Source organism: Emydura macquarii, unplaced genomic scaffold (genome assembly GCF_026122565.2).
Source record: "Emydura macquarii macquarii isolate MOO-44397 ecotype Brisbane River unplaced genomic scaffold, CSIRO-AGI_Emac_v2 contig_1014, whole genome shotgun sequence".
In the NCBI taxonomy this organism is placed as follows: domain Eukaryota; kingdom Metazoa; phylum Chordata; order Testudines; family Chelidae; genus Emydura; species Emydura macquarii.
In genome coordinates, this window is record NW_027131151.1 from 45,240 (window position 1) to 62,155 (window position 16,916).

Consider the following 16,916-nt stretch of genomic DNA (forward strand, 5'->3'; position numbering starts at 1 on the left):
CTCCTATCCACCCCAATTTCCAGCCCCAGTTTCTACCCAGTCTCCTTATCCCAATTTATCCCCCACTCTCCCTGCAGGGCCTGCTCTTGTCCCTTCTGCATTTGAATCAAGCAGCTTCATCCTCCAAGTTGCCTGGACCTGCCCGGAGGAGTGGGGTCACGGACAGCACAGGAGAGAGAGGCTTTCTGTTCTCTGTTTCAGGACCCAAACCTGAACCCGGACCCAGCCCAACCTGCAGCAGCCCTGAGATGCGATGCAGGGGAAACCCTGCTCAGCCCTGGGCTAGAGCATGCCCGGTGCAGATGGAATCTTTGGAGAATTTAACTGCTAAAATCAAAGAAATCCTTTCTGAGCAGGAGTCAACTTCAATTTTTTTAAGGTTTATTATGTGGCCAAATTTTGGAGTATTTTCACAGGATCATCAAAAGGCACAAAGGTCACCCTATGCCAAACTTCAAGTCCCTGCTCCAAAATGGGGGGCACTGGAGGTTCTCAAAGTGAAAGTCACCAATATTTGTTGTTAGGGACGAAACGATATATTTTTCTCTAATCTCATTCTTGGAAATGGCCAAACCACTTCAGCTAAAATTTTTCTGAAAACTCCACTCTGAGGCAGACTCCCAGTGTGGAACATTTCATCCAAAACGATTTACATTTAGCAAAAGTTATAAGCAACTGAAAACAGGGTCTTATAATGGGAAATGTCAGGCAACCCTAATAAAAGGCAGTGCTTCCAGTCCCTTCTATAATATAAAAACCAAATCATTCTCCGTCTATGTTATAAGGTAGTTGTTGTAGCTGAACTAATTCTGTAGTCTTCTGTGATTTCATACTAGATTTTATTTTGTGTGTGTGTATAGATTGTCTACATCATACTGTGTTGATAGCAGTTGAAGCAAACACTAGTATCTCTAGCTTTAGGTTCTGAAATCTTGAATATTGGGACAGATTCCTTTCAAGATATTATTTAGAAAGAATATTGTATTAGGGATTAGCAGTGTGTTATATTGATTAGAGAAGTTGGGGGGGATGCATAAGAGAGAGATGCATACTATGATGCCTATGAGTAAAAAATATACAACCTAACTCTTCTCTGCAGGCTCCAGTAAGCATATGCCATGTCACCCAATAGTGTTTGAAAATGTGGAGCTTCACTGTAATTCTGTGTTAAAAGGTCTACAATTCAGTTCAAACTAAAAGCACTTGACTGCGTGAGTCTCCTAAGTGAAAAGGGATTCAGTGCACCCAGGCTAGTCATTTCACTGCTTGTGATTTTCACGGCTCCATTGAAAAGCAAACCCTTTCTCTCTGCTACCTCAGAGATGTTTGCCTTGCACAGTTTGTCACAGAGACCCTGCAGTTATTTCACACACTCCTCTAATAAAGTCTTCCGAGGCTGTCATGTATTTCCCCTATTATCTCTCCCTGCTTGAGTCTCACAGATAATTGATGATGCTTTAGTTAATCATCTTCCCTCTCTTTTGTTCACCAGGTACCTCAGCCTTGAAGGGATCCTTTTCATTTAGAATTTGTGTCTTCTCCTAGGTAATTGATCATTGCTCACCCAGGGACGCCATTTCGCAGCAGAGTGGGAGCAGGCATCATGAATAATCAAAAAGTGGTGGCTACACTGCTGCAGGAGTGCAAGCAAGCGCTGGATGTGCTCTCATCCAAGTTGTCTGACGCATCCGAGGAAGACAAGAGAGAGTACCAGCAGTGCGAAGGTGAGGTCTCAACAAGAGGTACCAGGAACAAACCAGCACATTGCTGTGAACTTCCATGCCACAGTGACACCTCCCCATCCCCATCCTATTTTTCTTCTCCCGGCAGATGAGTGTCAGGAGATGACTGGATTGCTGGGGCACAAATGGGATGTTCACTCCAGGCAAGCAGGGAAAGAAGCCCACTTTGTTGCAGTGAATTGCTGTCAGTTCCAATTTTAGGCTTCAGTAAACATGAGCCTATGAGGAACAGTTTAGTTTGGAAAGAACAATGCCCAAAAGTTTGCTGATGCACATACATTTCAGTTATTAAAAAAAATGCAACTTCTGAATGCTGGCATTTATTTACTTTCCTTTCACTAGGAATTTGTGTCTGTTGCTGATGTGTTTGACAGTTTCTCCTTAAACAAAATCTCTCCATTTGAATCTCTTTCTTGTAAAACAGGCAACACTTCTACAAGTGGTGTTCCAAGAAAAACATTTGCAATATCCATATTGAAAGAATAACCTCTGCCATTTAATATTTGGAAGAAATGCATACAAAATGAGTGCTAGGGTGGAAGTGTTTTACGTTTCCTGTCCTATGGAGAAGCTAGCATTTATTTCAGCATTTGTGTGATGGTTGGTGTTCTGGCTTTTTAATTATCTCAATTCTAGTGAAATTTAAATTTGCATTAGACATGAAAACATGCAGAATGTTACTGTTAGTTCTATTCTCTCTGTAATAAGCTTTCCAAGGGGCTACCCAACCTTATACTATCTTGTCTTTTATTTTGCACATGAAGAAATCTTTTGAGTTTTCTTTACTGAATTTGTTTTATGAACATCTTTCTTTCTTTCTATCACGAGCTGGGGAGTATACGTATTCTTTTTTGCCACACAGAAAAATAAAATTACTCATGCAGTGAATACAAAGGAAAATATTAATAGCTGAATCTGAGATTTTTAAAAAGCACCAAAAACATTTTTTTAATCAGAGAGAGAACACATGACTCTCGCCAGCTAGTTCACTAGTTGGCAGTAGTTAGTACTGTATGTGCTCAGTGCATCCTCCCCACTTTGCATGAATGAATCAATCAATCATAACATTATTTAGTTCATTCTTGACTCGTTTCTATTCTGTTCTGCTTGGAACACACATGCAAACCTATGCTCTTACTGGGAGGTCAGCTGGCTATCAAGCACCTCAGTTTGTTTCTGAGCATGGTTGTGTTTGATGGTAGTGGAGAGGTTTCTGTTATAGATACTGAAAGATTTTTCTTTTTTAACAAAGGATACTTTGTTTTCTCATCACAAATTCCTTTAAGCTTTATCACTCTTTAGAATGGGCTCTTGAACTCCTAATCAGGTAGTGCTTTCTTCTTCATCCTTCTCCTCTTCTTTTCTCCCCTTAAATGCCACAGAGCATGAGAAATAATCAGTTTAGTTCCAGATAAGGTAAATCAGTGCCCTGATAGTTACTAAATTAGACATGGTCCTTCAGGTAAACTGCTTCAGGAAGTGAGTGATCAGAGACTAAAGTGAGGCTTAGGCTTTTCTTAGGAACTGCTGCCATAAGCTGGCTGAAAGAAAAAAATCCTCTTGCAATGAGGCAGTGATGATATTAATAACTAATCATAGTTGCTCTGTGTGTGTGTATTCCACTTGAGGGCATAGAGTACAGGTTGGCTGGATGCTCTCAGACTGCAGATCCCCTTTCCTTTGGCAGGTGGCTTTTAAACAGCGGTAACAATCAGACTGTGATATAACTGATTCATCAAGCCCACATGTGCTTCCAACAGAATGGCATTAGCACAGGGTCACTTATGGCAGCAGTTTGAGCCAAGGGAATTCTCTGAACACAAACACTGAGGGTTTTTCTTCTCTCCCCTCCCCCAGAACAAAACAAATGTCTTTGTCAAACTGGTTTTCGAACCAAACTGAAAACCAAACACAAATAAATGGAGAAATAAATAAGAAGAACTGAAAAACAAACACAAATAAATGGAGAAAAAAGAATCCTTATCATACTTTACTTTAGGGAGATGGAATGGCTATAAGTTTCTTTGTTTATAAATCCTTCAAATCAGATTCAGTATAATTTCATCTCCTCCTTCAGCCCTGTTAATTAACAGTGAATTTACATCATTTACAGTGACAACACAGCCAAGCAATAAAATCCATTATTCTGGGGCTTGGATTTTGTCTGAAGAGTGCAACATTATTTATTCTTGCCCACTGAGATATTTTGTGGTTCCCCTAGATGTTGTCACAATGCAACTCAATACAATAATTCTATTTATTGCATTAACCTCCAGAGATTCCAGTCAGGACTGGGAGCACCATTGTACTAGGCACATTACAAACACTTATGAATATCTGCTCCCAAAGACAACCTAAGACTCGTTGACTTTCAGTGGGAGTAAGGCACCTGAATACCTTTGAGGATCTGGGCCTCAGTGCTCAAGTCATTTTAGAAAATGAGACTAAAGTTCCTAAGTGACTTAGGTGCTTTAGAAAATTTTGCCCCAAATTCCTTTTTAGCCAACACAGCAATGAGGACATATGGATGTTATTTTAAGATACTAAGAAAGAATTTGGACATATTCTATCCTTGGTTTTTACAGAATCCAAATGGGAGCAGAGTCTGCCTGCAGGATCAGGGCTTAATTTAGATCAAATGCTTATGGCAAACAAACAATAGGAGGCTGAGGGTAACAGCAATACAGTTATGCACTTAGAGAGCCTGCCTACCAGTGTCCCAAACCACATTATTTACTAGTTTTATAATGCCTGATGCTGTTACAGTCATATATACATATATTTAATTCAGTGTGCTTTTTGTATCGGGAGGTGAGAGATGAGGAAGAAGGGAGGGAGGGAGTGGCAGGGATGGAGGACAGGGAAGGGTGAAAACAGGCAGGGTTAGGAAGCTGCAAGCCAGAGATACAGTGCAGTACAGCAAGTCAGTATCAACAACTGTTAAGTCCATTACCTGCAGATGGCTCAGTCAAAGTTCAAAGGTGCACTCTAGAAGAAAAGTTGACTGTGGCATCTCTGCACGTATTGCTTGCCTGCCTGCCCGCCTGCCCGCCCTCTTTCTTCTTCTGCTGTTGCTGCTGTGGGGGGAACCTGGGAGACGTAAAGCTTCTCCACTGGAGTTGTCAGTCACATGGGACTCCATGGTAGGGCACCAGAGCAGTAGCACCTGGAAATCCATGTCTCCAAGCAGGCTCCACCATACTCCATTGGGCGGCGGGGGGCAGCCAGAGGAAACTCCCTCTTCATTTATTAAGGCCATTCTACAGAGAAAGGCAGGACCTTAGTTCTGTCCTCTTTTGAGGTCAGCCAAGTTCACCTGTCCTGTTTATGTGGTATCATAGTTGTCATGGAGTTGGCTACTGGCACTAGGAAGAGGCGAGCATTGTACATAGTTGTCATCCCTTCTATCCAGTCCATTTAGCCACCTTTCCATTCTTTTGCTCTCCACCATGCTGTGCAGCAATGGGAATAAAATACAGTCGGGCCGGATAGTGCTTCAGAACACTGGAGAATCCTGGCTGCTTTTGGGGTGGTAGCAACATAAAACTGCAGTGTAATGTCACTCAAGTGGGAAAATATGTGCAAGAATATGGGTCTAATTTCAAAGGCAACTTTTGAAAATTTGGCCCTGAATGTCAGGGCTTCCATTCTTTTCCAAAGAAAACTATTCCACAGTCCAATTGATCACACTGCCAGTAATGGACTTCAGTAAGTTTTCAATTTTGTATTAGGATATCTAAGATATCATGATTTTGTAGCAATGTAGATGTACATTTAGCTCATTATCTCATTAAGCAATGATGATCTCAGAAAAGGACTTTTCCTGTCAATTAGGGAGCAGAGGGGGCTAGATATGCAGTTGATGATCCCCATTAACACCAGCTGGTCAATAATCCCTGGTTAATCCACTTTTATTAGCACTGGAAGTCAGCAAATTCTGGTAGTTAGCACAGAAGTCTGTGAGTCATGAATTCTGGATTCCATGCCTAGTCTATGCTATTACTAACTCTGCCACTGACTCACTGCATGACCTTTGGAAATCACTGAGGGGCCAAGCACCCAACATACCACTTGAAGTCAATGATAGTGGTGGCTGCTCTGCACCTCTAAAATCAGGCCTTTGATCTCCGTACGCCTCAGATTTCCCATTTGTACAACGATAAAAATACCCATTTTCCATAGGACTTAGAGATCCTCATATGAAAGGCACTGCCAGTGGGAAATGTAAAATTGGCCTAATTTTGCTTCTGTTGAAGTCAGTGGTCCATTGGCTCCAGCAGAAGCAGAGTTAATCTAAGCAGAGCACTTCTGGAAATTCTACTCTGTATGTCATGGAGTATTAGTGCTTCTCTCCTGAACTGAAAATGAAGCATAATAGTACAGGCACATGTTGCCAGTTCCTCAGCTAGTGTAAATCTATGTAGCTCCATGGACTTCAAAGGAGCTACCCTACTTTATAACAGATGAGGATCTGGTCCATGGATTTTCTGTATGGGTGATGCAGTTTCAATTGGTAAATACAGGGCATATGTAGAGAATTAATTCCCTGTGCCATGCATCAGCCATTCAAATGGACTGAATAGTTTCGTCTTATTTTTCCTACACAAGTGTGTTTTACTACTCCTCTTAGTGTGGCACTGGGGTGGGGGATGTAATCCACAATTATTTCTACTGCCACAAGTTGAATAATTCATTGCCAATGACTTTTATGGTAAATGTGGGCATTGAGGAATTATTTAGCAAACTTTCCAAGCCTAATGTTCATAATTCTTTTTATTTTATTAGAAGCAGCAGACTCCTTATACAGCACTTAGCAAAGGGGATAGGTTTACCATGTTGTTGGATTAATTATTTCAGCCAAAAACTCTGTTCTCACTTTGGGGAAAATGTTTCCTTTGCGTCTTTCTCTAGTTCTTCACGCACAAACAGCCACCAAAGTGTTTTACTTCCTGCTAAAAACCTTTTTAATGGCTGACAGCCCTAATTTACCTGCAGGGCATAGCAAAGAACTGATGAGATGCAGCCTCTCATTATTACTCTTGTGGCAAGAACCAACAGCTTGTAGTGACTGAGAAGAGGTGCAGGCAAGGGAATGCTTTTTGCAGGTTAGGTGCTACATCATAACACCAGCGGCTGAATCGTCTGCAATTTCCTTACCTGCACTTTGACCTTTTCAGCTTCGCTCCCTGATGATCTAAGGACCCTTATTGAAGAGGCAAAGGAAATGAAGTGGCCCTTCGTGCCAGAGAAGTGGCAATACAAACAAGCCATAGGCCCAGAAGACAAAACAAACCTGCAAGATATGATCTGTGCAAGGCTGCATGAGTTACTGGTATGAAGTTCAACACACCTGTTCTTTTAAAACCTACAAATGGAAAGTTTGAGTCTATAGTGCCCTAGTCCAGTGTTTCTCAACCTTTTAAGTAGCAAGTACCCCCTAACTTCTGAAAATTTTAATAAGTACCCCAACACTCAATTTTCCATGGGATTTTATATTTACAGACTAATGTGAGCCATATGGTGGAAGAAGGGCTGAGTATATAAGGCTGTGATATGACAGATGTCAGATCTAGTGTGGGTAGGGTTACCACCTTTATACCAGGAGTGCACAACTCAAGTATGTACCTGGGCTAGTGGTGATGTTGGCCAAAGCTAGGAGGCTTTGAGCGGCATGCCAATGCTGGGGAATATAAAGCACCGTGCCAACTTTTTTGCCATAGATTTGAGAGGAGGAAGGGGTGAGAAAGAGACAGGGAAGGAGGGTGAGAGAGACAGGAAAAGAGGGTAACTGGTAAGATCTGGGGCTGTCTTAGTTGTCAATTTCACTGCTCAGCTAGAGCAGTGATATTGACAAGTTTTCTGGGCACTGGGCTGTGAGCTAGGGAGAGGGGCTGCCACCTGGGCAAGTTGCAGGTAGACTGCCACCCAATCCAAGCCGGGGCAGAGGAGGCTTCCGCGTCGGCTGGGACCCGGGGATGTGAGCAGGCAGCTGCTGTCTGTCTTCAAATCGGGGCGCTGGAGGCTGTCTTTCGGCTTGGAGCCGGAGCACAGGTGGCTGCCACCCAGCTGCAAGCCCAGCTCACGAGACTCAGGAGGCTGCCACCTGGGAGCTGGGACCCGGGACCTGGCAGGAAGTGGGGGGCTGCTGCCTGCCTCCCCCAGAGGCTGAGGGGTGCTGCTCACTTCCTAGCTGGGAGCTGGGACTGGGCGGGAAGCGGGCGGCTGCTGCCCGCCTCCCCCAGAAGCTGGCAGCTACCGCCCGCCTCCCAGCTGTGACTGGGCGGGAAGTGGGGGGCTGCCGCCCGGCTTCCCCAGAAGTCGGCAGCTGCCCCCCACCTTCCCTTCACTCTTTTTCCCTGGGTACCCCCTGCCTGTGTCTCGCTTACCCCCAGGGGTACCGTACCACAGGTTGAGAAACTATGCCCTAGTTGAATATATTTACTGCTAGACAGATGACTCCATACCTCACTGTAATTTACTGATATCAGGAAGCAGCTATCAGAAAAGAGCCAATCACACGTAGACTAGAGATGGGACTCCATCATTTCCCTCATTGCATTCCCCAGATGAGACGGGTTCCAGCTGGTATGAACAACTTAGAATCAGTCTTGTTGCAATTTTAATGTATACATATCCTGGAGATAGTGGCTTTGTTGCCATCACTCTCCATGGAGTTCCTAATCTTCAGATGGGCTAGGTGTAATGAAAGGTGGATGGATAGAAACTAAGACCCCAGTCCTGCTCCCATTGAAATGAATAGGAGTTCTTCCATTGATATCAGTGTGGAGCAAAGTCAGGCCCTATGTTTAGATTTCTGGGCTTTGGGCCAGCTGAGACTTAGACTTGAACTTGAGATCTAAGACGATGTTCACCCCCATCCCCAGCTGGCCAACCCAGTGAGAGTCTTTATGTTGAGTGTTAAGAGACTCTCTCTCACTGTGCCTGATAGTGGTGGTGTGGGGGAGGGAAATGGCCTGAATCACAACACAGCATGCAGTGGGGAAGCGAGTCCTGGTGGACCGATGCAGGAGGTTAGCCTCCCCGTGGGTAAGTATACGCTGCAGTTAAAAACCCACGGCTGGCCTGTGCCAGCTGACTCGGGCTTGCTGGGCTCAGGCAGAGGAGCTGTTTAATTGTGGGGTAGATGTTTGGGCTCGTGCTGGAGCCCAGGCTCTAGGACCCAGAGCTTGGTCTGCAGCCAGAGCCTGAAGGGCTACACCCTAATTAAACAGCCCCTCTGCCCAAGCCCAAGTCAACTGGCAGGGGCCAGCCACAGGTGTTGAGCTGTAGTGTAGACATATCCAGAAAGGCTCTAGGCAAGGTACAGTGGGTGTAAGCCATGACATCTCCAATGTGTACAGATATTTTGCTGTAATGCTACTGGGAAGAAAGTATCTGAAATATTGAAGAAAAAGTGTTTGCAGAACTGAAAAGGACTTTCATAGCGTTCCCTTTGCCAGGACTGATTATATAAATAGGCAGGAGTATGCCTATATGGAACGACTTGTTCCTTTAAACAGAACAACAAAAATAATCTAAATGATTTTACTTCTTTTATGATAATTACCTATCTTTGCAATTGATGCCTTTGGGGCAGGGACTGCCTTTGTTCCATCTGTGCCTAGCACAATGGGGTCCTGATCCATGACTGGGGCTCCAAGTCGTGATGGTAATACCAATAATAAATAATAATAATACATTAGTCACTTTTCATTTTGTTTACTAGACCCTTAAACGTTCCGGGGGTCTTGCAGTAGTGTGATGCTGTTGTGTTCAGGTTCTCAGCAACAGAGGAGAACGTTTAAATCCTCCCAGAAAACTTTGCATAGACATTTAAAATAAAATCCTGAAATACATGTTTATATAATGTTTTTTAAAACCTGATCTTTAAAAAAAAAAAGAAAACCAGAACTCATTCAGTTCAATGGGGCTGATAGCCCAGAGTAATGACTAGTCACCTGAGTGAGGTCATGCAGGAGTGGGCCCTCAATTTTGGGAAGAAACTCCACAACAGAAACCTCTGGGACCTAATCCTGCAAAAATGTGTTTCTGTGTCATTCAAGAAATTCCTTTTGATTTAAATGAAGCTACTCACCCAATAAAGGATTGTCAGATTGAGCCTGAAACAATCAATATCGGGTGCCTAAGGACCCTATCCTGGAAGCTAAACAAACTTGATTTTAAAGAAAAAAAAGAGGAAGGCTTTCTCCAACATTTTCTAATTATAGAAATATTAAGTGTTGTGGGTTTTTTTAAGTCAAGTGTGATATATAAGTTGATGATCCCTGTTTAAAAACAGAGTTTAAAACTAAAGATGAGGGGACTCCAGTTTTCCTCTCACTTACAGGGAGGTAGGTACATCAGGAGTAGTCAGCAGAGCTACACTGGTATGAGTGAAAGGGGAGTGAGGCCCAAGAGACCTGGGGAGAAATTCTAGCCCACTCACAGCAATGGCAAAACTCCTGTTGTCTTCACTGAAGCCAGGATTCCATCCCTGCTCTTGTATACATCACTGGGCATCCTGCCTGAGTAAGGACAGCAAGTTTTGGATCCAGGAACTTTGATTCTTTTTTCCGATACGTCAGCATGAGTAGCTTTAAGAAAAAAAATTGGAAGCTTGAGTTGGACACCTTACATGTTACTGATAAGTGGGGAGTGTTTGATTTCATGCGATCTGCTGATAAGGGGGATTTTATTGTAATTCTGAACTTATTTTGCTGTTTTCTTTTTTTTTCTCCCATTCTTTTTTTTGTGTGTGTGGCCCTCGACAGAAATTTATGGCAGAGGCTGACCTCCTTTACAATCTTGACAAAGCTTTCTAACTTTGGAGCATTTGTCTGCTCTCTCCCAGGATAAGCACCTGCAGTAAACTCCCCGAGAAACCTGGATAGATAGGAGATTAATGTGGCTGTAATAGTGGAGCAGTGTTTTCAGCATTATGCCCGCTCCGCAGGTAGATGAGTCTTTTCTGAGATGATACCAATTATTTATTGCCGAAACATCTGTTGATAACTGCAGCTGCCCTTGTTAAACAAAGCATATCATGGGGTCATAGACTATAGGGAACTAAAATCCTACCGCATGCTAGTTTTAAACTATTCACCAATACCCCCTGAAATCCATGGGTTACCGTCTTCTTCATCGTTTCATCGTGCCGTTGAATATACTTTGTAAACACTGTGCTGCCCTTCCCCGTGTGCTTTGAAGTATTATTTCATTTTCATCGGTAATTTATATTCCAGTGCTATTGTACTGTGGGAAAAAAGGGAAAACCTTTTTTGTTTTCCATTTAATTGTAGATCGACTGACATTTTGACCTGTATTATTAGTATTAGTCAGGAAAAGGGATTTTTTCCCTTCTCCGCCCTCCCCCCTTTTTTTATTTTAAATAAAATTTCAAGGGAGAGCAAGCGCTCCTTCAGCTCTTTGAATCAAAGGCTGGGGGGAAAATGAGGCTGAAAAGGAATGTTTACAATTTGATGAGGAAAGATAAAAGTCTGAACAACTTTTTTTTTTAATGCGGAGGGCAAAGAGATAATTAAATTCTCTGAAAGAAAAACAAGCCTTTGTAGACATTGTTCAGGAAAACCTTTAACAATTTTCATCTCCATTTATTCTAAATTATTAGAATAAGCTCTTAAATTTAATGAACTAAGGTTTGTAAAGTGCTTTGAGATCTTAAAGGAAAGGCGTTTTATTACCGTAGAGCATTGTTGCTATGATGAAGTGCCAGATTTTGATACCCTTATTCATGTTGAGTAATGACTTACTTGGTGAGTAATTAATTGATTTCTTGGCACTACTCAAAGGGAGTAAGTGTATTGGAATTTGGTACTAAGCATTTGGCTTATTCTCTCCTTTTAAAAACTGGTATATCAGTTGCTGGCTGCTACATCTGCAGGAGGTGCAGATACTTTGTCTGGCATGTCAAGGTGAGATGGTTTACATCATCCTTTTAAAGTGCTCTGCTTAGTGTTTGTTTTGAAATTATTATTTTTCTGAAATGACTAAAAGAGATTATTTCCCCTCCCCCAGACTTTTGTTTTTAGTCCTATTTACTGTAGGCCAAATTCAATGGGAATCTCTTCTGCATCTCTTAGAAATGTCTTCTGATAAAAATTCATAGGCATATTCAAATGATCATCTCAATTTAACTGGCTCAACAAAGTGTTTCTCACTTTTTTAAAACCGAGAAATACGTTTTTTTAAAGAGCGGTCAGCTAAAAATGAGCATATCTCCCAGCTAGCTACAGTGGGCCTGATACTGCAGGCCTTTTTCAGCCAATATCCACATTAAGTGGGAATTTGAGCTGAGTAGAGATTGCAGGATGGAGCCCTCTATTTGTATCTAAAGCCAAAAAATGTTGCAGTTGTCAGTGAGACCATAATGTTTCCAAACCCCAAACATTTGGAAGCATTAGGAATTTTGTTCTAGTTATAAGGCTGGTTTTGCTTTCCCTTGTCAGAGCATGATTGCAGCCTTAAATCTGGACAATCAGACGTGCCCTCTCCATTATAAAACCACACACACCTGTAGGGCTAGGGCTGGACTCCTGACTTGAGGAAATCTGAGGTTTCTGTCACTTATTTACCTTAGCTCTCTGAACGATCTCTGTTAGGGATATTTTGATAGTTTATAGCTATGTTCTGCTACCAGCCTATAGAGGGCAACATGCCCACACACACATGTATGTAAGTAGTTTCATTGTGGGACAACTTTATGCACATGAGCAGTCATATTGTGAGTCTCTCATGTGATTTAGTGATTTCCTGAGTTAGGGCCATATCCAGCTCCGACTGAAGTAAATGGCAAAAATCTCCCATGAGGTTAATGGGAGCAGGTTTGTGTCCTATTATATTAATTATTTGTACAATAAGGTGGGTGCATAACTGGTTAGAAAACCGTTCCCGGAGAGTAGTTATCAGTGGCTCACAGTCAAGTTGGAAAGGCATATCGCATAGGGTCCTGCAGGGATCAGTTGGGTCCGGTTCTGTTAAATATCTTCATCAATGATTTAGATGATGGCATAGAGAGTACGCTTCTAAAGATCGTGGATGATGCCAACCTGGGAGGGGTTGCTTTGGAGGATAGGATTAAAATTCAGAATGATCTCAACAAACTGGAGAAATGGTCCGAAGTAAACAGGATGAAATTCAAGAAGTACAAATGCAAAGCACTCCACTTAGGAAGGAACAATCAATAGCACACATACAAAATGGGAAATGACTGCCTAGGAAGGAGTACTGCGGAAAGGGAGCTGGGGGTCCTAGCAGATGACATGCTAAATATGAGTCAACACTGTAACACTGTTGCAGAAAAAAGCAAACATCATTCTGGGACATATTAGCAGGAATGTTGTAAGCAAGACACAAGAAGTAAAGTCTTCCACTCTACTCTGTGCTGATTAGGCTTCAACTGGAGTATTCTATCCAGTTCTGGGTGCCACATTTTAGGAAAGATTCAGACAAATTGGAGAAAGTCCAGAGAAGAGCAACAAAAATATGATAACAGTTTTCAAATACATAAAAGGTTGTTACATGGAGGAGGGAGAAAAATTGTTCTTCTTAACCTCTGAGGACAGGACAAGAAGCAATGGACTTAAATTGCAGCAAGGGTGATTTAGGATGGACATTATGAAAAACTTCCTAACCACCAGGGTAGTTAGGCACTGGAATTAATTGCCTAGAAAGATTGTAGAAGATTTTTGGAGATTTTTAAGAGCAGTTTAGACACACACCTGTCAGGGATGGTTTAGAAAGATAATACTGCCATAAGTGCAGGAGACTTGACTAGATGACCTCTCGAAGGCCCTTCTAGACCTACAATTCTGTGATTCTATGTATTATATTAAATATTTGTAATTATCATGGGCCAGGACCCTATTGTGATGGGTGCTGTCCAAACCCAGAACAAAAAGATGCTCTTTGGGGCAGAGACGAAGAGGAAACAATGAGATAATATTGGTCAGCATAATAGGCAGTGGTCTGAGCACATCAGTGGCCTAGCCATTGTCAACTTCTTTGTAGGCATCAGGGCAAAGAAGAGTTACTATAAACCATCCACAAGAACCATTAATAACTTCACTTATTGAAAATTTGTTTTCTTCTTCCAGTGGAGCCAGCACATGAGGTTTCAAGGAGAATTAACTACATGGAAAGCTGGAAGGGGGGTCAGAACAAGACATTTTTGAACTAAAGGGAAACAAACGTTGAACAGAAGTCACTATTTCAAATAATGATAATTCTCTATTTCTTATTATTACAGTAGTGCCAAGGGACCAGTCAAGATTGGTCCTTATTGTGCTAGGCACTGTACACACACAAAGTAGACAGTCCCTGCCCCAAAGAGCTTACAGGTTAAATACACAGGCCCAGAGACAGGATGAGGGAAAGCACAAGAAAAGTGAACATGTGAAACAATATTTAATGACTATTAATTAAAAATACATTTTCTGCAAAGTTTGAAGAAAATATGTTAACATTCTTCTGCGTCCTCACAGTAAATGTGGCAATTTTCAGACCACACCAAACCAGTTTTCCAAGGCAAAATTATTGAGGGGTAGGGAGTCTAAGATAGGATATTCTAATGGAAGCTAGGTGCAACCTTAACTTTCAGAAAGTTTATTCAGTCCTTACACAGGCAAAATGCCATGAAGTTAACGGGAATATTCAAGTCAATGGGAATTTTGCCTTAGTGAGGACTGCAAGAAGTTGGCCTAATGCAATGTTTATGGGCTCACATTAGAGAAACAGTCCTGATGATAATGCCACAGGTGTTCATGACACTTTAGAAAAGAAAACATTTAAAACAGCAGGAAAGAAGGGGCTTTCTCCTTTTTGTACCTGTTGGTATGGTAACTGTGACCTGTCCGTACCTAGCGTAGCCACCTGAAATGCCAAGGTCAGGGCAGGCTGTAAAAGGAGAGCAGATTCTCCCAGCACTGGTGGGTGACATTGAAGTCAGACTTCCCAACCAGCCACAAACAATGCTTCTGATTCCCCACACTGGTTATCAAGAAGCCAAAATAAAATATACACAGCCCCCTGTACTGCATTTCAGTTTTTGGCTCCCAATCAGCCACTAGGTCCAGTAAAGAGATCAGTTATTTAAAACTCTATGCTCTTTACCAAAAAGGTTTCTCCTGACCCCAAAGGGTTAGCCACAGTCCCAGATTAATATAAGTATAGATTTTACCCAAAATACCACGCTGCCAACCAATCCTTTAGTAAATAAAACTAAAGGTTTATTATAAAAAGAAACAAACTATAAAAAGATGTTAAAGGATTAAAGCAATTAAATACATACAAATGATTGGAAAGTCCATATATATCAGGTTTTTAGTAGAATTGTGGAGTTTGCAGGCTTGTATAGTCCCTTTGGTATACATCCAGTATCTGGATGGGTTTTAGTCCTTTGTTTTACACCTTCAGTTTAGTTGTAGATGAGATGATTCAGAGGTAGGTAGGTGGCTGAAGGCTAGTGACGACTGAAAACAAAATGGATGTTGTGCAGCTGCTTTTTATGTCCTTTGGCCTTTGCCATGCTGCTTGTGGAAATTTACAGGAATAAAATGGAGTTCAGAGTCATTTGAGTAAGTCCTGGTGACTCATCAGGTATATCCCTGGCTTCTGTGAATATACCTGTGAATTTTTTTAGTGGGCCATTAAGCAGGCTAGTGCTGCAGCCATCCTGTCTGGGATGTTGTCCAGACACAGCACAATTTAAAATACAGATATATCAAACATATCCATAACTTCCATTACACATCTAACACATAAACATCATCATCTTACTTAGCACATTATAGCCTTTTTAACAGTACTTAACACGGCCTATCTTATATACGTTATTTTAATTTTAACACACTAATGTTAAATAATATACGAAATGCCCCCCCCCCCCCCCCCCTCCAGCCAGCGTAACAGTAACAAAGAGCTTTATGATCTAAAGCCCTAAGTCTTGGCCTTGGGCCTTTAGCTGTGCAGCCTGATCTTTTGCTAGCTGACTTGAGTTATAAGAGCTCCCTTTGCTGATCCAAGGGTAAGGGAGAGTGAGGTGACTGAGAATTGTAGTTTAGTTTCTGTCTGGTGCTGAGTACAGCTCCAGAAGGAATTCATGCCATTACAGGCTCCCTTTCATTTCTACTGATGCCTACAGCCCTAGCATCACAGATCTTTCTTTTTTAAATGAGAAATGTCACAGAACAGCTTTTTAAGCATCAGAGAATGGCAGCTCTCTAGTTATAATCCATGATTTGCAGTCCTCAGGAAAGTGAAATGCATACACAGTCAAAACTTCCCATCTGTCCTATTGGATTAAAGAATTGTTTGCCTCTTGGAGCCAGTGGTAGATTAGCCAAGGGTACTTGTGATAATGCTGACCACATCAGGGCCTGACTGGTAAATGGCCACGGTATATCTGTCTATTAGTCTGAGTGACCAATGACCATTTTAAAGTATTAGAGAGACAAGAGGGTAATACCTTTAATTGAACCAATTTCGGTTGGTGAAAGAGTCGAGCTTTCCAGCTACATAGACCTGAGAAAGAACTCTGTGGAACTCAAAAGCTCATCTCTTACCAACAAAAACTGGTCCAATAAAAGATATTACCTCACCCACCTTCTCTCTTTAATATCTTGGAATCAACCTGCCTACAGCCACACTGTAGGAAACATTTTTAAAGTATGACATCTTGTGTACTTTGAGGGATATAAATTAACCCTGCTAATGTCCGGTTTTCAAATGATGGTATGGCAGTATCTTCAAGCCCTGGTGAGTCACAAAACATTATATCTTAAAAGCACAGTATTCTGACTGTTGTATTGCATTTTGCCTCCACCTTCAGTTCTGACCTGATTTTAGTGGTTCATATCTTGAGAATCATTAGACTAGGTGGAAGAGGAGGAAGAGGAAGGAATTATAAATTCTGATCATAAAGCACCTTGCATAAAGTTTTGCCAATGACTCCAATGGGCATCCATGTATCCATCTTAGATATTTAAATTCCCCCTTTACTGTATTTATCCTTGCAACACCCCTGTGAGATAAGGAAGTATTATTGTCTCCATTTTACAGATGAGGTACTGAGGTGCCTGCTTCCTATTGATTTCAGTAGGAGTTAGGCATCTAAACACCTTTGAGGATCTGAACCTAAGGGACCTGCCCGAGTCACCC

The 16,916-nt window shown here is 41.9% G+C and overlaps 1 protein-coding gene across 2 annotated transcripts in view; it reads left to right on the plus strand.

Annotated features, from left to right (window-relative positions):
- The first annotated feature begins 1,603 nt into the window (after nucleotides 1-1,603).
- ALPK1 (alpha kinase 1) overlaps nucleotides 1,604-16,916 on the plus strand; it is a 41,942-nt gene continuing 26,629 nt past the window's right edge. For both annotated transcript variants that reach the window (XM_067544661.1, XM_067544662.1), the window contains exons 1-2: nucleotides 1,604-1,724; nucleotides 6,920-7,074. In XM_067544661.1, the coding sequence (XP_067400762.1) occupies nucleotides 1,604-1,724; nucleotides 6,920-7,074 (276 nt within the window). The remainder of the gene's footprint in view (nucleotides 1,725-6,919; nucleotides 7,075-16,916) is intronic.